Source organism: Sciurus carolinensis, chromosome 17 (genome assembly GCF_902686445.1).
Source record: "Sciurus carolinensis chromosome 17, mSciCar1.2, whole genome shotgun sequence".
Classification (NCBI taxonomy): domain Eukaryota; kingdom Metazoa; phylum Chordata; class Mammalia; order Rodentia; family Sciuridae; genus Sciurus; species Sciurus carolinensis.
Genome location: NC_062229.1, coordinates 47,726,813 through 47,750,051, shown reverse-complemented (window position 1 = coordinate 47,750,051; position 23,239 = coordinate 47,726,813). Strand labels below are relative to the sequence as shown.

Sequence of the window (23,239 nt, the reverse complement as noted above, 5' to 3'; positions counted from 1 at the left end):
CATTCCATGATTTTTCATACCCTCTTCCTTTCATTTCCTTCTACATAGTTTCTCCATTCTTCTCTCAGTACCCACTCCCCCACCCACTCCATCATCCACTTATCAGGGAAAACATTCAACCTTTGGTTTTTTTGGGATTGGCTTATTTCGCTTAGCATGATATTCTCCAATTCCATCCCTTTATTTACAAAAATTCACAATAGCTAGATTGTGGAACCAACCTAGATACCCTTCAACAGATGAATGGATAAAGAAACTGTGGTATAAATACACAATGGAATATTGTGACCCATTTTCTATACAAGATCGCGCTATGAAATAGCAAACTATAGTGGAAGAAACACCACTTATAAATAGAAAACTTGGAAAACTTTATAAGCTCCTGTAGGCCTTTAGTATACTTCAGACTTGACCTTGAGCTTTCTCATACATACTCTGAATATACTGAATAAAATCACTTCTTCCTGATAACTATTTTATTGAAAAGAATGGGAACTTTGATTGTGGGACATTTCTGGGCCATCCATCATTTCTCCTGAGTTTATCAGTGCCCACTCAGAGCTTCTGGTCACATATTAGTAAATATTATTGCAGATAAAATCTAGGTTAGAAGAACATAACATCTATATACATGTATGTATGTTGTTTTAAGGGGTATTGCAATGGGATAAAAATATTCCTCCTAGGATTTATGTAATATTAAAATTTGTTCAAGGAGTTTGCTCCTCCACTGCTGTTATGGACCATTAACTGAAACTGTGGTGTCATTGGGTTAGATATTCTACAGGGCTTCTGCCAGCTCTAGCTTCCTTTGAAAAGACATTCATTGCCTGGTATAAGACTTAGAGAACCTTATGGAGTTAAAATGTGGCCTCCTAGAAAGGATGACTTCCTCTTGTTTTAGACATCTATGAGTCCATGTTTCTGCAGATCTGTCCTTGGCTATTTGAGCTTCACAGCGATCCTACCTATGAAGTGTCTTGGCACTCCAGGAACATGAGTTTTTGCACTGAGGTGAGGCACAGGTTCTACAGTCCTCCCAGTCTAAGTTATACTAGGAAATCTGGCTTTTTTCTTCATTGGATGATAGGTGAGTCCTTTTGTCAAAAGCATGCAATCCAAAGGGGATTTAGGATTATTTAGAATTGTTTGAGGACAGAATTCCTCTATTTGATAATCTAATCTGGGGCAGGTCATCTTCCTTGCTCTGTGATATAATAAAATGATGCCAGGAGTTATAGGTTCAAGTTTTACCTCTGCCCCTAATTAACAATGTGACCTCAGTCCAAGCATTTTGCCCCTGCTACTTGAAGTTTATCCAATTATAATGTAAATGAATCAAACTAGACTTGTGTCATTACAAGGATTTGTAATTCCATAATCACACTACAAGACAGGGAAACTTGCATACTGGGTTACAGAACCTTACAGATTATGAACTAAAGGCCCTGCTTTTTGAATCTTGCATCTGAACTCACCAACGCCAGAGAACACTAAGCCTGTTGTCACATGCAATATTATCAACCAGACAAACTACTGTTCTGACTTAGTTCATGAAAATGAAGCATATATTCTTTAATTTTGATGCTCTTACCACTTCAATTGGAAAAACTCTGTATGTAACTCTCTGAATAAGTGAAGAAATACTTCCTAAGGAGAGTCATGCAGATGTCATATGAAGTTTCTAAGGGTCCCTGTTAATGTATGGTCTTATTCAAGGAGGAGAAAGACAGAAATAGACTTTAGTATTCCTGCTGAATCTAGTGGGAATTTGCATTTCAATGCCAATCCTTAAATGGTTCCGTTTTCATAAACCCTACATTTTATGGAGTGTTTGATGTTACATAATGTTGAAATGAATAGAATTAAGAAATATTTGAACTTCAAATGTACTTGCTGATGTGCATCCCCCCCTTTAAACCACCTACATACATAAACCTAGGATCAATTATATGACGTTTAATTTTTTAAAGTTTCAATAAAGCTGGGTCATTACACTTTCTCCTTCTTTAGAAAGTTCTCAAATAGGAATATATTTGGAAAATGATTTATTCAGATTTTCTTTATCACTTGTTTTAGAATCTGGATTAAAGATCAGCAAACTTCTTTAAAAGATCTGACTGTCATTATTTTGACTTTGTGTGCCATATAGTCTATCACATCTACTTCATTCACCCACAATGGCAATAAAGCGACCATAGACATATGTAAACAAATAGATACAGTTGTGTTTCAGTAAAACCTTATTTACAAAAGCAGATGACTGTCTGAGGGCCAAAGTTTACAGATCCTTGATCTATATAATTAACAAGCGATTTATTTTCTAATGACTAAACATTACTATGCATAATGCTTTGGAAAGTCTCATTAATATGATGATTACCTTAATCATCATAGTCAGTACTTAACACATATTGGTGAAGTGCTAATAAGATCGTTGTTTATGATGTACTTCATATATTGTGCAATAAGTTAACTATCAGGTCACAGGAACTTCTGTCATCTTAAATGTAAATCAGGTTAGATACAGATCAATAGGGCCATATTTCTGGCCTGGAGTGAAGATAGGATGTTCTCCATTGTGGTCCTGGGAATGTTCCAGAATCATAACAGACTGGCACAGGAGTGCACAGAGTTAAAATTAGGAAGTGAGGTGCCAGTAACATAAGGGATAAAGAAAATGATAGCTCAATTTCTGATTCAAGAGGTTTGATCAAGGAAAATTAGGTCTATGTCGCAGACCCAAGTATACCCTGGAGTCAAATGACAAAGTATTAGGAGTCCAGGTAACTGGGGGATACAACCAAGATAATGATACATGAGAGCTTGCCTGGACTCTCTGTGAGAACAATACAAACCCTGGACAGCTTCTTTCTTATTCAGCGAAGCTGCAGATGTGTTTGCCAGCTCTTGTTTCATAAAATTTAAAGGTGCCTAGGTACTTCATGGCAACTAACACATAGTAAATGCAGAAAGAATAATAGAACATTGGCCGACAGAGATCTTCTGGTTATTTTGATCACTGAGAAGAGAATGTGTTAGTTATATTTCTGTTGCTGTGGCAAAATACCTGAGGCAAATAACTTAAAAGGAAGAAAAAGTTTCATTTGGCTCATGGTTTCAGAGGTTTCAGTCCACATCACTGTGGACAGTAAGTACAGAGAAAGAAGGAGAGACCAGGGTCCCAACAGCGTTTTTAAAGGCACATTCTCAGTGACCTACCTCCCTTCACTTGGCACCACCTCCCAAAGTTTCCACCACCTCTCAATAGTGTCACCACCTGGGGACCAAACCTTCAACACGTGAGTTTTCGGGGTACATTTAAAATCCAAACTGTAATAATCTGTGTCAATAATCTGTTAGTAGAATGGCATTATGTTGCCCCAACAAGAATGCTTTAATATGTCTCAAAATTCTTTTGTGCACTTCAAACATGTCTTCTGACCTATGTGAATTATGTGATTTTAATTTAATTAGCCAATCAAAAATCAAGGCTAGAAAGTCAGGACATTGTATTTTACATTTCACTGAGGTTATTACAGATACAAACTTTAGATTTAAGTGAGTGAGGCTCTATCATTTTTCTTTTAAGAAAAAAATAAGGGCTGGGGTCATAGAACACAAGCTTAACCTGAGTGAAGCCCTGGATTCCATCCCCAGCTCCCCCCAACCAAATAAATACATAAATAAGGAAAGAAAGAGAGAGAGAGAGAGAGAGAGAGAGAGAGAGAGAGAGAGAGAGAGAGAGAGAGAGAGAGAGAGAGAGAAAGAAAGAAAAAAGAAAAAAAAAAGAAAGAAAAGAAGAAAGAAAGAACGAAAAGGAAGAAAGAATCAGGAGAATATTTTTGTGACCATATATGTGAAAATTGCTTTAAAAGAAAACCTCTAATATCAGAGGTTTAGATTGCTATTTGGCAACTTGATGGGCATAACTGAAAAAAATTGAATCAGTTAAAAGTTGACTGTCCCCAGATGAATGCTTAAGTAAGTCCATTACTAATGCATGATCCAAAGATTTAAAAGAAATTAAGTCATTCATTGATTTCAGATCATTTCTGTGCAACTCCATTTACTTATTCTGCAAAAAAAAAAAAGAAAAAAAAAAAAGTAACGAATCTAAAAATTTCTTTAGGAGGAGTTTATTTCTTGTGTATGATTGATTGCATCATCTTTTTTGGTTGAATTGTATGCAAATATTTTTAAATTCATATAAAATTGATACTCTGCATGTTTTCTCAACCTTGACACTATCAACATTTTGATTATTAGTGACAACCAAGAAAATCCTTTGCTGTGGGGGACTGTCTTGTGCATTGTAAAAATTTTAGCAGCATCCTTGATCTTTCCCCATTAGATTCCACCACATCAATCTTAACAACCAAAACTCTCTCCAGACATTGTCAAATACTCCTAGGAGGCAAAATCCTCCCTGATGGAGAAGCATTGGTGTTCAAGAAGCAGGCCATCACTCTATAACATATATACTAAGGAATAGTAGTGGGATCCTATTGTAAGATTGTCTAATAGTTGAATTTTGGTATCAAAGTGAATTAAATTTATGTTATTCAGTATTTTTTTCAGTAGTACATTTTACATAAGATTTTCTAAGGAAAGTCACTATTTAGAAATGAAGATTCCTGCATAAAGGGCACTCTCTCTGTTCCCTAGCTCTTACATGTCATGTTACCAATCATGAGCTAAAATTGTGATAAGGATTGAAGTATTCACTCTGTCCCCCAACCAGAAAGTGTGAGCAGAGTGGCAATGGTGGAGTTACATCTCAGAATGGAAAATGAATTGGATGTTATCTTGGAAACCTCATACATTAAATGGGTCACCTTCAAATCTCCCATCACACCTTTCGTCTGGATAAATCAGATTATTTTTTTTTTCCTTAACATCAAAAAATGTGACTTACTGATCACTGCTCAGTGTCTGGCACAAAATAAATAGATGGTTTAAAATGGTATGAATCTATTTTTTGATGTTATAGATAAGGAATTAGCATGTGTTTTCAATATCTTCTGTTCTTCCCTCTTCCTTCCCTGCTCCTACAATTTCATCCCTGGCTGCTGTCTCCTGGCTTGATTTTTTCACAGGTGTTCTATCCTGTTCCATGACTAGAGCAAGTTATGGCCACGATTTTGTCAGTATGACTACTATAAACCTAAGAAGAGCTCAGAACCAACAAGTTTTCAGGATTTTGAATGTAGGACATTGAGAAATACAGTCAGAAAAACACTGTCATTTCAGGACCCACCATTATTACAATTATTTTAGCTACAAAATTATTAAGGCAGATTTGGAAAAAAATTACATTTACTTTTAATTGATTTTTACATTAGAATTCTTATAAATTTGCTTTTCATTTTAAGTACTTTTTAATGTGTTCTATAACTCTAAAACATAGACCAACTTCCTATAGAACTTAACTATTTTTCAAAATCATCAATTTTTTTTTTTTAAATTGACAGTCCTCAAAAACAGGAAGGGTCAGAATAAATAAGGAGCAACTGCATGGTAAAAACAAAGGGTAAAGACTTTGGAATTGGCAGAACTGGATACTAACTGTCTTGCTGACTCTTGTAAACTACAAGGATTGGGGTATGTTATTTAAGTATGCTGATCTTCAAAGTGGGCCAATGCTTCCCTCACAGTATCACTAAGAGAATAGAGAAAAATGTGAAGTGTGGTCTAGCATGGTATTTGCATAAAGTACCTGTAAGCTGTAAGGTATTTGCATAAAGTACCGCGTAAACTGTAAGTCGATTGACCCATAATAAGTGATGACAATTGGTGGTAATAATGGAAGTGACAGTGGTGATGTTAACATGACCAGAGCTAAAGCTCTGCAAATCAGCTAGTCTCCCTGGTGCTTTTCTAACCCTCTTTTATGTCAGGCTTAAATGGAATCTATACATCTTGTGCCAAATGTTGGCATTCTATTGATTGTGAGATAATCCCTGGTAAGCAGCTAACTATTGCTTCTAGGAAGGATTAATATTTTAATAGAGGTATTCTTTATGTCAGAGGCTTAAGGGTTTGAAATGAAATTAGGTTGGAAATAAAGTAGGTAATTCTGCTTTACTACTCTGCTTATATTTTCCTAATAATTTGTTCCCTCCTCTCCAGGATCACCACACTAGGTATATCCATTAGTTTTTCCCAAAATTCAAACAAATCTCCCCAAACTTGAAAAACTAAAAACAAGAGCAGCTTGTTATGTTCGATTCATTCTACTATCTTTCCCATCTCCCTCCCTTCCCTTCATTCCCCTTTGTCTCATCCAATGAACTTCTCTTCTTCCTTCCCTCACCCCTTATTGTGTGTTAGCATTCTCAGATCAGAGGGAACATTCGGCCTTTGGTTTTGGGGGATTGGTTTATTCTACTTAGCATGACATTTTATTTGCAGGAAAGATACAGGTTTAAAAAGATAAAGAACTCCAAATAAATGAAGGCTAGGAATACTTATTCCTAGGTGTATGGCAACAAGCAAGGTCATCAGCTCTCCTACCTCAGTCTTCTCACCTATTCACTAAACAGAGGGGGTAAAACTTGACTTAAAGGCTAATATGAGGTTTATTTTGATATGGTTTATGCAAAATGATTAACTAAGAGTTATAGGTTCTCAATAAACATTATTCCTGTTTCTATCTCCCTCTCTCTCTCTCTCTCTCTCTCTCTCTCTCTTTGATTTTTTTTTTTTCTGCTTCATTGCCTTTTTCTGGAAGAAATATTTTTTGAAACTTTCTAAACTACTCTTATAGCAATCAAATACATTTTTTCTAAGCCTGCTCATAATGCTTCAGGATTTATTGACTGTACTGACAATTACTATTCTCTTATGCTGAAAGAACTCTAATTATTCCTGAGTTTGCCATGTTATTGCCACCTAATCTTGGCTCTTATTTCACCCTTGACAAGTAATCCCTTATTGTCTACTATTAGATACATATGACATCTTTTCTCTTCTAGAAGCAGTGTCTAATGCTTCTGGTGCTTAATATTTACAACCTTGTCTTTTAATCTTTAATGTTCCTAAATGCTTCCATCAGTTTTAGGCTCTTAGATGACTTTTGGAGTCTTTAAACCATGTATACTCCCAACTACTCCAAATTTCACACACTATAGGTAGAACTAAACCATTGCCAACTTTTCAGTACCAGAATATTGAATTGAATTCTTCCCCAAAGAACTAAAAAAAAAAAAAAAAAAGCATTAAAATTTGCTTTTAGGGTCACATTATCCATGAAGCATTCCAGAGACAGCATTACTCAATGTCTTGATAAATTTTGTGGAAAAAAATAGAAATAGAATGTAATAGAAATGATTAGGGACAATTGAGTGATTTCAGTTTCTGAAAAGACAAAATTGAAGAAAACACATTATCTTTCTTGATTTATGCATTATTCTGTGTGATTAGAATTACCATAAAAGAAACTCCTAACCAGTATGTGACTAAGCATTAGAATAAAATAGTGGATATGAGAATTTTGCTTCTATCATATTATAATGCTTACTATAGTTAGAATATGCAGGGGCCATTTTTTTATTTAGTGTGTATGACTAGATAATTTCTTATTTACGTCCTTGATTATAACTGTCAGAATGTGTCCTAAGAGACTAAATTGCTAGAGGATAGTTCTTACCAATCCATTAGAGTTTTTTCTTTTCTACATTTTTTATTGATGCATTATAGTTGTACATAATGATGGGATTTGTTGTTACATATTCATACATGCACACAATATCACAATATAATTTGACCAATATCACTCCCATTAGAGTATTTTTATAGCTAAACAAGCATTGTTTAGTCTTTCTAAAATCCTCCCTCAATACATATTTCAGTCTAAATCCCAAAGCGAGTCAGAGCTCATCTTACCCTTATAGATTACCCCAATATTTCTTTTAAGAGTTAAGATTAAATTCTTTACTATATCTTGCAAAAATCACTAATACATTTAGCTGAAAGTTTACTCCCAGCTTCATCTTCCATAACATCCATTATATACCCTTTATTGCTCATTAAGTATAAGTTTTCCCCAGAGTCATAAAGTGTGCTAATATGTTTTTTCTTCAAGCTTTTTCAGTTTAAAAGACTTTCTTCCATGGATTTGACCTGAAGTATCTCTTTTAGGTCCAGATCAGAGGCCAGTTTCTCCACTAGTTTTGTTGTTGCCATTCTCCCTTGTAAATCTCTCCCTTCTGTTCCCCAAGAATTTCCATTTAGTGCTCACTGGCCCCACTCTATCCTCAATCTTGCCCATCTTTCCAACCAGACATGACCTTGAGGAAGTCAAAATTTGCTCGTGTCAACTTGGTGCTTCACAGCATCTTCCTTGTACCTTGTACCTGACTGGGTCATAGTAAGACTTAATGAGTTTACAACACCTTTTGTGAAACTTGTGAGAGTCATTTATTTTGACATTTAAATTGAATTGAAGTTAATTTAATTTTGGGAACATCACAATTATCCTAAGATTAGTGTCATTCTGGTATATTATAAACACAAGATTTAGAATACTATCTAGAGGTTAAAACAAGAAATAGGAAAGTCTCCCCCAAATCCCCTCTCATCTTAATCCAGGATGATTTTAGGTTTTGTTTTGATGTCATCTAGTACAGACATAGAAGAGTCACCCATGAGCTGAATTGCTGGTGGAAGTTTTACCAGAGAAAAGTTGTCATTTCTTCATAACTAGTTCAGCTGAAGAAGAGTACCTGGAGGCAAAGGATAATTATATATTTATTGCAAAGCACCGAGGTTTTTTGAACCACATTTTAATGCCTCAATTACATCAGATGTTTTGCTTTTGTTTCTTAAAATATCATATTCTGTACTGAATATATAAAGTTCAAAGTTGCAGCAACAGCCAAACCCTGGAAGGACAGAAATCTCCAAACCGATGATACCAAATAATAATCAAGTCACTGAAAGCAGACTATTTTTTTCATGGTGAGATGACTTTTTTTAAATGTCAAAATTAATACTTGCATTATTTTCTAATAATGTAGGGAATTTTTGTTTGAGGTTTTTCTCATAGTCCAGGTTTCTGATTATCTGACATTGGCAACAATAGTAGCAAGATGTTGACTTTTGTAAGAGTTTAGATTCTGAGTTGGGTCTTCTATCATGACAATATCAAGTTTAATTCAAATATAATGAAATGCTTAGGCTCTGAATCATCCTACTGTGAAGGTCCATGTTCACAATGACCATGTCAGATTATTTTCTAAGAGAAAATGTGTTTTAATTATCATACTTAAAATGTTTGGATTATCCATTTTTTATTATAAATTAGTTTTTTAACATTCATTTCACTTGTATAAACTTTTTAAATTTCTTACACAAGATTTCAGACCTCTTTCCTTATAATGGGCTCTTTGATGTCCTGCAATGAACAGTACTTTGTTTCAAAATTTTGATTAATTTAATTTAACTATGATATTCGGAGACAAAGGACAGAGGCTAAAGATCTGTAGAAAACACTAAAACTACCAGTCAATAGGCAAAATATCTCCATAAAAATATGAATAGGCCTAGAGTTGTAATCGTTTGAATTTCTTATTGAAATCCAAGACTTGAGCATTTTGACATTATTAGCAAGTTGTCTTTGATGCATCTAAGTCTTAGTGACACTGAAGAACAATCTCAGAACTCTAGTAGGAAAAGAAGTCATAGGTGGCCAAAGGGACTTCAGCCTTTGTTATGCAAAATGATGCAATCATGATGGTGGGCATGACTTTGGAGGTGGTTTTCCTTATTGAGATATACTCACATTTTACTAACTGTTTTCTGCTTCCCTGGCAACACTCCTCTTAACTGAAAGCAGTGTAGTAAATAGTGGAAATGCTTGGTCCTATGGCTTATGCTGGTTTAGGCAAGCATTGTGACATCCCTCAGGCCTTTTATCAGTTGTCTGTTTATATGTGTACATATAACTCCCTCAGATTATTGGTCATCATTAAAAGATAATTACCTTCATCTCGGTCTAATTATTTAAATTTTTCATTGAAAGACACTTCATTAATTCATAGAATTCAGAGAACCATTCATCAAAAGATCTTCATTGCTACAATAATCTTAGACAATCTATTTCCATCAGAATTATCGAGAAGCATAGATTTTTTAAAAAAATAGAAATTCTTAATGTTCCATTTGTGTCTTCTCCTCTATTAGCTTTAGGGTGTTTTTTTCTGATATTAAAATTTATGCATTTTAATCTGCAGATGTGAAGCATTTTAAAAATCCAAATGGCTGATGGTTTTGTACCTACATTGATTTACAGCCATAAACTTTGATGTCTTTTAGTGTGTTTAAGATTTTTTATCATGAAAATTTTAAATTAAACTAAGTAGATAAAAAATATAATAACATTAATGCATTCATTATGTAGCAATTATAATAAATAGCATTTTAAATGGATAAATATAAATTTAATAAATAGCAAAGTGAAAAATCAAGAGTCATTTTGTAATTAAAATATATATTTTAAAGTAATGCAAAAACATTCATTCCATTGTATGGTTATTTAAATGAAACTTGATCTTCATACCTAGAATCTGTTATATTTGTTAATACTTTAAAAATATCTAAATTCTAAATGTTAGCTTATCTTTATCTCTTCCCTTTTCCTTGTTGATTTGCTGTTTGAATATCTCACTCTTATTTTATTTGAGGCACTCCTGCTTCACTCTCGATGGAAAGTGACCTGCTCTTATGATAATCCCCTAGCATATTTCTAACTTCTTAGAACTCAGTAAGAGGCTTTCTATTCAAAAGAAAGCCTCTGAAGCATTCTTCTTTTCTCTTTTTATCTAATCCTTGTGTAAAGACTCCTTCCAAACTTCATCTGATCAATTATATAAATTCTTCTCACAGGACAATTGAAGTTAATAAGCCAACTACCTCACTAAGGTATTATAGCACCAGGTAGTCACTCACGTATCTCTATTGCAGCACTAAGTTATCAGTGGCAAGATTTCTAAACTCTATGATAATCTATCCTCCCCATCAGGTCTCCTGAAAGATTGAACTGCCCACCACATCACCCAATACACCTCTCTACTAAGCTTACTTTTTCTTTTCAGTTTGATATGAGTAGAACCAGTACTACTCTTTCAGTTTGACTTAAGATTATCCATTTGGTAATCTGCATTTCCTTTTCATGACAGAATTATTTCACTGAATAAAATTTTGTTCAGAAGTTCATTTTGTAAAATAGAAAACAGAGTGACACTACTGTTGAAATAGGGCTTTCTGACTTAGACCATTAGCTGGTGGCTTTTTCCCTGTATCCCACATATCTGTGTCCATCTCTACGACTCCTCCTCTAATCCTGAGAATCCAAGGAGCCCAACTTTAAAGCCACAGCTTCTCAACGACTAGATGTTTGATGGTATTGCAGAATTATTATATTTTTCATGTGTTATGTATCATGATTGGATTTTAAAAACTATCATATGTGTGCATGTACATAAGTAGATAGATAAATAAATTAAAAAACAGATCTATAAATACGATGCCTTGTATTTGCTTCAAAAGAACCTGAAGGAGTGAATAGGTAGAAATAAAAAGAATGCACCTGTGTTCATACTTGTCGAAGTTTGGTGATAAGTGTGTCAATCAAGGGTCTTTTGACAATAATAGGAGACAGGTATTTATAAACAGACATACATTTATCAATATAACTCACTTTTATACTAGGCCATTTTCTCATCTTTCATATAAATTTGTACTTTCTTATAGAAAAAAAAGAATTACACAAATTTATACAAATAGGTTATGATTTTCAAAAGCAGTTTCACAGTGGTCTTGGAGTTTCAAATTTTCAGGTAGTATTTCTGATATTCCAAGATAATGAATTTAGTAGGGACCAGAAGGTAATCCAAATCCAAAACCCGAGTTTGCCTCATGTTTTAGAATATGTGGGAATGGGGCAGGGCATGGTGGCACACACCTGTAATTCCAGCCACTCGGGAAGCTGAGGCAGGAGGATCGTGAGTTCAAAGTCAGCCTCAGCAAAAGCAAGGCACTAAGCAACTCAGTGAGACCCTCTCTTTAAATAAAATACAAAAAATAGGGCTGGAGATGTGGCTCAGTGATCCGTTGCCCCTGAATTCAATCCCTGGTATCCCACTCCCCAAAATAATAATATATGGAAATGGGAAATGTCTACCTCTACAGGTGTCTCTGATGTCAAAGTATTTTAGACTGTTGAGTCTACATTTCCATCCCCTCCTTTATAGCTTTCCCTCCAAAGACAAGTCTATAGCTGTGAAAGAAAAAAGATATTTTTGTTCAATCTAGATGTACTTGAAGTGGATGAGTAAATATGAATATGCATTTGTAAATTTGAACTGAGATACAATAATTAATAAAATGACCATAATAGGACAACCTATTATATAATTAATATACAGATAATGCAAGGTTCAAACAGTAATCAGGTGCTCATTAAGACATAACTAGTTTTTTGAAGCAATATTAGGAATTAGGGATGACTGGGATATAAAATATCTGATACCAAAGACAAATTTTCTGTTTATAGGAAACACCTTCAAAGTTAGATGTACTGTTTTATAAACTGTATTTTTGGGGGAAGAGGAAACAAGGTTATCTTATTCTAATTGTCAGAAAATGTGTATAACCCAGAATCACATTAATATAAGAAATTTAATTTTGAGACCTCATAAGTATTTCTAGTTTAAATTGATTATGACCTACATCTAATTTCTTTGATAATAAGGAAAAGCAAAACAAAACAAAAAGAAATCTTACTTAAACTCAGTCTTGTGGTCAACCAGGAAAGTAAGAAGGATGAGGAGTCTATACAACACAGAGCAATGGAACTTATGTCCCATTAAGTAGGGCAAAAGTTTTCTGAACCTTCCTTATTATCATCTCCTGATTTAGACATTTGACATCAGTACCAAACAGAACTCAAACTGCATAATTTGATTTTTCCTATATATATATATATATATATATATATATATATATATATACACACACACATATATATATAAAACATGTAATATTACAGATGTTATATATAATATTATATGTTATATATACAGGACATATATGTCTTATGTGTTACATATATTTATAAAATACTAAAAAATTTTACCTTGAAATGTAAATGAAATAAGGAAATTGAAACTGATTACATGAGAGGCTATATAAAACATCTATGACCTTATAATCTAGTCATATGCACAGCAGCCTTGAGCATTTCTCTTATAAACAAACTTAAAAAGGCAAGAGAAAAAAAAGTGTTGACAGTTATTTTGATAAGCAAAGCATCAAGTCAGACTACCAATAATTCATAGATATTCAAATGCCTCATCTATGCAAAATACATAACACAGAATAGGAAAGAATTTCAGTTTATTCATTCACTAAAAAGAAGATTAAAGTGCCTGTTATCAACCAGGTTCTACTTTAAATACTATTTATACAGTAATAAGCCATGTGTATCTCAAAATGTATGAGTGATAGGTTCAAAAACATGCACACTGGCCTTGTGGGAGTGTAAATGTGCATTTTGATGATCAATGTTATGGCACAGGACAGAAAAGTGTCTTCTCACAAAATCAATGTATTGTAACAATTTAAAAATAGGTGAAAGTAACATCTTCTTTACTTTGAGGAATGACCCTTTTTCAACTTCACACAAACTCATGGATGGACTGGCACTGCTAATTTCAAGTATTGAAAGCAATTAAAAAGACCTCAGTGTGTTTCACTTAAAATCAGTAAAAACACCCTAACACCAACCAGGACACAACCCGAACATAATTTACTCTTTATTGTGAAATGACTATAAATTCTCAGGAAACTACAAGGTCAGTACAGAGAGGCCTATGTATCCTTTATCCAGTTCTCCCTGTGGTTATAACTTACATATTATGTAACCAACCAACTGGTTTTGTAATACTACATGTGTGTACTGTTGTGCCATTTTATCACACATATGAATTTGTGTAGCCACCAACACAATCAAGACACACAGATATCCCATCACTGCAAAGATCTCCCTCTGCTTCCTTCATAGCCATGTTTTTCAACCTCTCTGACACCCGACTGCTACTGATCTGTTCATCTCCAACATCTAGAAAATGTCATGTAAACGGAACAACACAATATGTAACCTTTGGAGATCAGCTTTTTTTTCACTGACTACACTACCAGGAAGATTCATTCAAGTGGCTGCCTGTCTCAATCATTTGTCCCTTTTTATTCCTAGCTTGTATTTCATGGTATGGATAGACCAGTGTAACCACTTACATGTTGAGGGACATTTAAGTTAGTTCCAGATCTTGGAAAGCTATTATGGACAATTGTACGTGGGTTTTTGTGAGAACATATTTTTATTTCTCTGGAATAGTTGCCCAAGAATGCATTTGGTGGTTTATATGGGCAAAATGTTTAGGATTTTTTGTTCTTCAAGAAATTGCCAAACTGTATTATTTTACAGAGTGACTGTATTATTTTACATTTCTATGAGCAATGTCCGATAATCCAGTTTCTCTACATCCTCAGCAGCATTTGATATTGTTGCTATGTTTTAATTTAAACTGTTATAATAGATGCACATTGCTATTTCAGTTTTTGTCTCAATTTTCATGGCCATAATGGCTAGGGTTTCTTAACATCTTTAGATGTGATTGTCATTCTTACATGCTCTTTAATAAAATGGCTATTCATGTCATTTGCTTATTTTCTGTCTAGATTTTTTTTTAATGTTTAGTTTTCAAGTTTTCAAGGAAAATTTGTTTTCTTCTATTTAGAGTCAAGACCAAGACAAATGTTTCTTTGACATTTCTCTTTGAGGGGTCCTTTTTTTAAGATGATAAAATTGCTGTTGTTTGATTTGGAAAATCTCTGTTGTTAATTAGATTTCTCTACTGATAAGGGAATCGACTTGCTGTCATAAATATCTACTCTGCTCCATTTTTAAGTGTTGTAATTCCACTTGGCATTTTGAAACCAACTGATATTGCATAAGCAGCCTGCTGGCCTTACCCTTTTCCTACAGACATTATCTTAAAACTGTCTGTTTTCAAATTTAAATACATTTAAAATTAGTTCCTGCTGTAAGAAAAATTACATTTTCAAATGCAATTCATAATAATTCTATAAAAACTAAAAAATTTAGCATATGAAGACATGATTAGAACTTTTAATAACCCACTGAAATAAGTCTTGTTCAACCAGAATTTTTAAAAATACAGTCCCTTTTGATACTTTTTCTTGTTTTCAATAAACTTTTAGTGATTCATGTCCATAGTAATATATATTCTATTTAAATTTTTTCAAACTATTCAGCAAAGTTGAACAATTAAAAAAACTGTGATATCATATTTGACTTTTGCAGTAAGTAAAACACCTTATTTGTCCATCATTAAAATATCCCTTTGGGAAATGCAGGGTGGGGGACATTTAATCCTTTGAAGACTTGGGAGTCCAACCTCAGATGGGCAGGACTTATTATAACCTATTTGTCTATGTGACACTCATTATAATGCAGCAGCCCCGAACATTGACTAAAGTCATTTAGGGATGTGGTACTGCTTGCGGAGGTAATAGAGACTTCAGACCAATATGGCTCCACATCTGTCTCTACTGCTTACCAGATGTGCAACCACATGACATGTTATTAGCCCTTCAGTTTTCTCATCTACAAATGGGGGGTAGTAATACTTATCTCATGAATACTATGGGGATTGATTGAAATAATAAATACAGAAGATCAATTATATAACTTCTCAACATAGGTGCCAAACCAAATTATTTTTATGAATGAGCAAAATAAGAGAGAATTCATAAGACTGGAGAGATTGGATGGTAAAATTTAGACAAGCAATAGTTATTAACTTTTAGAAAGTTTTCAATCATCATAATATTGATACAATTTATTTAGGATGAAATTATGTTAACCAATTGGCAAAATAAAAACAAATGTTTCTTAATGTACTTAATGATGCTATATATTTATTTTGGAGAATGGCACCTTGAAAAAATATATAATTGACTTTTGACCTAATTTTACTAAAATAGAATCCAATTTGATTAGAGTTAAATATCAAAATTTTAAAAATAAAATCATAAATATATCAGAAACATGCATAGATTTTAAAAATAATTTTTGCATGAAAAATTTTCGATATGCATGACATAAGGTTTAGACACCACAAATAGATCAATAAGTTCAATAACATAAAAATTTAACATTTTTAGGCAGCATAAATAAAATACAAATTAAAATATAAAGTCAAGAATATTTTTGGTAGAATATAAAACAAGAAAATGACTGTATACTAAGAAATGTTATAAATAAGGTGAAAGTAGGAATTGAGTTAAAAAAGTAAATGCAAAGAAATATTAAATATTTAAGGATGTGCTCTTACCATTCATTTTTAAAAATAAAACTTTGAACAATAATGTGATATTTTCCATCATCAAAATATTAGACAACACCTGTGACCTTTTGCAATCAGCACATGTGTGCAGTAAAACAGGCATGTTTGTTCCCTTACTTCACTTGTAAATTGCTGGGGTAAAATTTAGAATATCAATACAAAAATTTAAAGTGTGCAATGCTGGCAATTTATTTACTGAATATCTGGACAGTCCACAAACTTGACATTCCATGCATTCAATAATTTTCATTGTAGGATTTTCTACAGAAATTTTTTTTAAAACCCAGGATAAACCTACATGCTCATGATAGAGAAAGAATAACATTAATAGTTTTATAATTATTTTGGGTGATAGTCATATGCTTTGAGTGGTATGCTATTAGTCATTAAAGTAAAGGGGGGAGAGTAGTACAATTTCAAATGATTTACAAGTTATTTGATGTGAAGAAAATAATGTGCAAACAGTTTTTATAGTACACTTGCATTTATGCAAAGAAAAATAATTACACATATGCACATAATATATGGATCAGAAATTTTCTGGAAAGAAAAGTTTTTTAAAATATTGGGTAGAATTAGGAATTTGCATGTGGGATAGCAGAAAGGAGAAAATAATACTCCTTAGGACTTTTCTGCATCATTTGAAAGTGCCTTTATTCTCATATATGTTTTACTATATTTTTAAAAAATTAATGTAATGATAAAAATATGTAGATTATAATGGACCAAATTCAATTAAATATCATCAGGAGGCAACAGACAATTTTAGGTGATCTAAAACAGGTACATATTATTTGCTCTTGAATGTGAACTTACAAAACGACTTCGTTGGGATGAACTGATGTCTTCGTTGATGTCTAATGCGTTTTATTTTCCCCCAGACAAAGCCAAGGGAAGATCAAGAGCAGGAACCCACTTTGACTCAGCCCGGAGACGGAGCCGAGCAGTCCTTTATCACATCTCTGGGCACCTGCAAAGAAGAGAAAAGAACAAATTGAAAATAAATAATGTAAGTGGTATGCGTGTACACTATGACTGTTAGAATTTCCCCTGGTGGTAATATTTGATTCACTAAAGAAAGGCTCCAATTGCTCATTTATTGGCTTTCCTGACTTTTTTTCCACTTTGGCTTGTTCTTGCCTGTAAAGAACAAACTGGGAAAGGTCAGCAGTCATGAGGTATTTCTATAATAAAAGTGCTTAATCAGAGTGTTATCACAGCACAGAGATTAGAGTAATATTGCAGCCTAGTACAATATGGTGCTGGGATGCTGCAAATGGAAACATACTGTTTACATTTTATGAAACAGGATGATGCAGCAAGTCATATTACACACTCATAGTTTGTTGGTCAAATTGCTCAAATTTAATTTTAGTTTCATCTGTTTTGCACTTTATCTAATTTCTCTTAATATGTTTACCCAGGGGGATCATGGAAAAGTCAAAGTCATTACTCCATTTAAAAATTTAAATTTTATATGAAACAGTTGGAAATTTCACAGGGTAGAACATTAGATTTGAAATTACATGCCATATGTTATAGTTTTGTAAAAGTTGCACCCTTAGTAAATTACAATGTGGCTACTTACTGAAACCTTGAAAACTGGTGCTTATCGGTCAGAAGTCACAGCAAATAACTGTGCCTGTAAAAAGTGTTTCTTTGGAGAGTTTTACATGATGTACATGTTCAGAAATGTCATACTTGGGTTGGACTTAGCACAAAAAGAATGCATCTTCATGGAGAAACCCAGGACCATGCCTGTTTAGTTGTAGATGTTCAAAGGTAATTTTCAAATGATGTTAATGTCATTAATTTCCATTGTGGAATCATCAGAACATACTTGGGGGTTTCATGGTTATGAGTAGCAGATTGAATACTCAGTCTGACTTACTAATAACATTCCAAACAACCAGAGTTACTTTGGAATTGGTTTAAGATTCAGAAGTCATAGGACTAAGGATACAGGGGATCCTCCAGTATCTCACTCTCACATACTAAGGTCTGGGACTATCTAATCTCCCATATAAATAATTTGATAAAATAGCCCTTACATCAGACATACAAAGTATCTGTTTCTCTAATTGTAGTAAACAAAGAAAGATGTGTAATCACAGGGTAAGAAGAATAGCATGGAAATGCTGCAAAACTGGTTATTCTTCAGCGTGATTCCTTTCTGGAGGCTAGAATAAGATGTTTTGATCCCTTTATACTCCAAGAACTACCTGTGACTGGTCTGCCATGCACCACTACCACTGTGGAGAATCACACATTACTTTTTTTTTTTTTTTTTTTTTGGTCCTAACTTATTATGAAGTGTTTCTAGGGACACCTGTACCTTAGTGTCACATTGACTTCCTGAGAATACAGGGAGAGATTTAATAATGCATACCACTTGATCTATGGATCCTACCCCTGGTCCCTATTTACAGCTCCCTTAAATTACCAAGTTCAGCCTTTGGTGACAGTGAACATGTTCTAGAAAGAAACAAAGGTGTTCACATCTGAGCTGAGTACTGTGAAAGCTAACCAGCAAAACACCTAAACAAATATTACCCAGATTCTGTTATTCTGAAAACTGATACCATTTTCTAGCTTTTAGTTGGGAATTATTTAGTTGAAAATTACTTAAGGATGTTTCAAGTATTAGTAAGCTTTGAAATGCATTTGCTGAACCTATGTTCCCCTTTAGATTCAACAAAGTACAAAACACTACTTAAAAATCTGATTTAAAAAAAATCATAACTCCCACTACTTAACTAATTGCTTAATTGCCATTCATTTCAGAAGTATAAACATCAGGGTGGAGCATTAAAATAATACATAGTAATTAAGGATGTCTAATCAACACAGTGGCTCTGATATTACAGGTAAATGTTACTTCTGAAGACAAGTATGGAATCAGAACTGGTTCTGTTCACCATCTCTTTCAAGGAAAACAGAGGACAATGGCTAAAAGGCAACTGAAAGAGAGAGGGAAGAAAAGGAAATGATCTGGCTATTTCTCAACTAAACAATCTTTGGGGAAATTCTGGCTGCAATAATGTTTGCACACACATAGAATAATTTCTAATATTTGATAGCCCTAATCTATTTAAAAACAAAATGATTAAAAATTCCTTTAACTCACAGCAGGCAGTAGTAGGTATTATTTTTATTAGTGCATTTTAAATATGGGGAAAGAAACCTAACTTATTCTAAGTCTCAAAAGTAGAAGCAGCAGCCATGGGATTCAGATCCTAGTCCTCTGACTCAAAGCCACTATTTTGCCCCTACCTGATTTCCTCCCTGAGACAGTTCTATGGAATAGGCACATGTGCTTCAACCATAGCCAAATGAACTCATCAGGCCATTGGCAAGGTCTGAGGATAGGGACGGTATAACACCTGTAGTCCTGACTCTAGTTTTTTCTGGTACATCTTGGAAAGGATAGTTCATTTCTGCTTTCCGTGATTCATTACTCTGTCCATTAAATGAGAACAGGATAATGAAAGTGTTTCCAACACCAAGCAATGATACATTGTAAAGATCACATGAGAACCTTCAGAGCTTGAAAGGAGAGTGCTATAAATAAATGCCCCAGTATTACCAGCAGGGGCCTGTGCTAGTCTTCCTCAAAGACATACCCTGGGCCTGGCAGTGCTACAGTGACTATAGAAGCATTTTTCTACCTTCTTGTTCATTCAGATGACCATTTCAAAGGGTTGCAAAAATACTTTAGGAAGCAGTTACCTTAATTAGGCATTGAGTTTACAATCATTTAAATAATTCGTAGATTAGAGGTTGAACTGAGAAAGCGTTGAACTGACAGCCAGGAATGATGATACATACCTGTAATTCCAGCAATTCCAGCTGACAAAGAATGGATTGCAAGTTCAAAGCCAGTCTCAGCAACTTAGCAAGGCCCTAAGCAACTTATTGAGATCATGTCTCAAAGTGAAAAATAAAAAGGGCTGGGGATGTGACTCAGTGGTTAAGGGCCCCTGGGTTCAATACCCAGTACCAAAAAAAAAAAAGCATGATTAGCACTAAAGCCATATGCTTCCAAATCAATCAGTAATATATACCTAAAGTCTAATCAAGTTGGTTGTCTCCTACATTAGGCAAATACCATATGTTTAAAGGTTATGAATAATATGAATTTCCCCCATTTCCTTCAAAAAGCAAAATTTTACAAATGTATACTTTAAAAAAATAATTCTGAGATATTTTCTTCCATTTAAATGGTTTTGACAAAATTTCATAAATATAGTAGTGGAAATAGAGGAGTGTCTATTTTTTCACTTAGGTGATTGTGTAGAGATGTATGCAGGATTTGAGTTAAGAATATTTCAAAACTTACGTCTAACCTAAGATGTACTGAATTCTCAGCATAATTTTAAAATAATATGCTTTAACAATAAATCTAATAATTGATCATTTAAAATAATCTTTAAGTAACCTATGAAAATGAAATCTGATTAGCAGAGATAACAAATGTGTTGCTGAAACTTTTGCATCAGTATCACTAATGCTTCATGCAATTAGCATTATACAAAGAAAACACTTTACTTACTCTTTTTTTTCCCCGGATTCTCATTCTAGACCTGGTTTCTTCCTTAATTAAGGTAAAATTTCAATTTCTGTAACAGGACAGTAAAAGACTTACTCAATGGAAAATGAGATGCTCCCCAGGGCTTCTGAACATTTCTTATATTAAATATTAAGGGGAAAGTTATATTATAACCTATTGTAGTATTATAACTAGAAGTGCTTATTGGCCTAGAGGAGATGACTCTTGCAGACCCTAACTCCCTCTCCTGTTCACCTTCTTAAGTTCTGATGAGAAGCCCAACAAGACAACTTCATCTGTTTTTCTCAGTAATATGCCAAAGTCCACCTTTGGAACTTGTTTCTCAAAACCAGAAAATGAGGCAAAAGTTTCAATATGAGGGAATGTGGTGGAAAAAAGATCCAGTGGCAGCAGGTGGGCACCAAAGAATCATCTGGAAGTATTTGAGCAGTTTTCCACTATGAGGTCCTGGACTAGGAAGTGCCTGGGTGGATTGGGTGAGAGTTTACAGGAAGTACCAACACCTCAGAGACACACCAGAAATGGGATGCATTCATATTAGGGTAGCAGAACTATTTAATCACTGATAGCCATCACTAGGGGCTAAGTGTTCCAGATCTCTCTTAATGCTCTTAATGTTCCCAGAATCCTCAGATACTTCAAGGCTCCCTGAACACACCGCATTATTAATCTGCCTTTCCCAGTGACTGAGACACGAAAATAACACTGTGACCTGCAAGTAATACGTATTCTGGAACTTTTAACTGCTTTGTTAATTCAACTTAACTTTCAAATTTAAGTTTTCATTACCTATCTTGTATTTCTCATTAATTGAGGTCAAAGCAAGGTCTGCAAGTATCTGGTCACAGACTTGTCAAATTTCCACACACGCTATTGTTGGGCCTCCCTTTGTCTCATAGCAATAAAGGAATTGTTCATCAATTTGGACTGCTTTCAAAGTGAAGTGCTTTTGCTGTTATCAAAAACTCCAGCTATTCTTCTGCATTTAATCGGTTGCACAGTGAACATTGCTTTTCTTCTTCCATGACTTGAATAATAACCCTTAAGTAACTGTTTCTCCCTTTACCATCTAACCAATGGCTGCCCAGTGGCAGAATATATCCTTGTTAATTAAAGTAATGAGGTTTGGGGTCCCAATTGGAAACTTCACCATCAACCACAATGCAAAAAATGCATGCAAGACCTGGTTATATTTTGAAAACTATGTAAATAGGTGTTTACAGTAGACTATTAGTAATCCCCTTTCTAGAAAAAAATTTTAAAAAGGCCATGTTTGCTGACATCAGCAGAATCTCAGGTCAAATATATTCTCTAGATAATGACTCATTTAAAAATACAGAGTGTCTTCATGGCAATGAGCATATAAATGGACCTCGGTGTTTGTGCTCTGTGTAGGATTATACTTGCAACTGTGGATATTTTTAGATGACATTTTTGATAATGGTCTTTTTGTTTTTAATGAACAAAATCTGGACTGCTCACATTCATGACAAGACTCTACACAGTCTTATTACTTACAGCAAAGATCTCTGCTCAATTTTTTTTTTTTTTTTTTTTTTTTTTTTGGTGCTGGAGTCTGCTCAATTTTAATACAGTCATGCATCACATAACAACAGGGGTACATTCTGAGAAATGTTTGTTAGGTGATCTCATGGTCGAGGGAATGTCATGGTGTGGCCTGTTGATGCCATCAACAGATAACGTAAACAGGAGATGTATGAGGCTGCTGGTCTAACATTGCATGCTGTTTTACAGTCAATTTGTTATTATTAGGAGCACACTCTAAAATAATAATAAAAAGTACATATAGCAAGAGGTGTTCATGGGAGCTGGCCTGTAAGTGTCACCAGGAAGAGAATCCCAGAATGTAGGATGGAATGGATGCTAGCACCTCTCCAAATGAATTTCAAATGGAGAGCCACCAGATTCTGCTGCTCAGTTAGCAATCATTATCTTCTCCTCCCAGCATCTGGAATAAAAGTAGTTGAAAATGGCCCATCCTTTTAAAATAGATGTACCCACTATCCCCTACCAATTGGGAAATGTATTTATTTGATATTTTCAATAATTAGTTTCCTATTTTAAATCGCCCACTAAACCGTGAATAGACATGATATGGAATGGCAACTGACTACACATTGGCTGTTCATTTCTGTTTCCTGGAATTTCTGAGTTAATAAATAGCACAGTTAGCTCTGTTTTAAAATTGAGACTTGAAGATTCATGAAGCATTCTC

The 23,239-nt window shown here is 34.1% G+C and overlaps 1 protein-coding gene across 2 annotated transcripts in view; it reads left to right on the top strand.

Moving 5' to 3' along the window:
* Kcnh8 (potassium voltage-gated channel subfamily H member 8) overlaps positions 1–23,239 on the top strand; it is a 360,225-nt gene that overhangs the window by 164,195 nt on the left and 172,791 nt on the right. For both annotated transcript variants that reach the window (XM_047531744.1, XM_047531743.1), the window contains one exon: positions 17,315–17,442. In XM_047531744.1, coding sequence (XP_047387700.1) covers positions 17,315–17,442 — 128 coding nt within the window. The remainder of the gene's footprint in view (positions 1–17,314; positions 17,443–23,239) is intronic.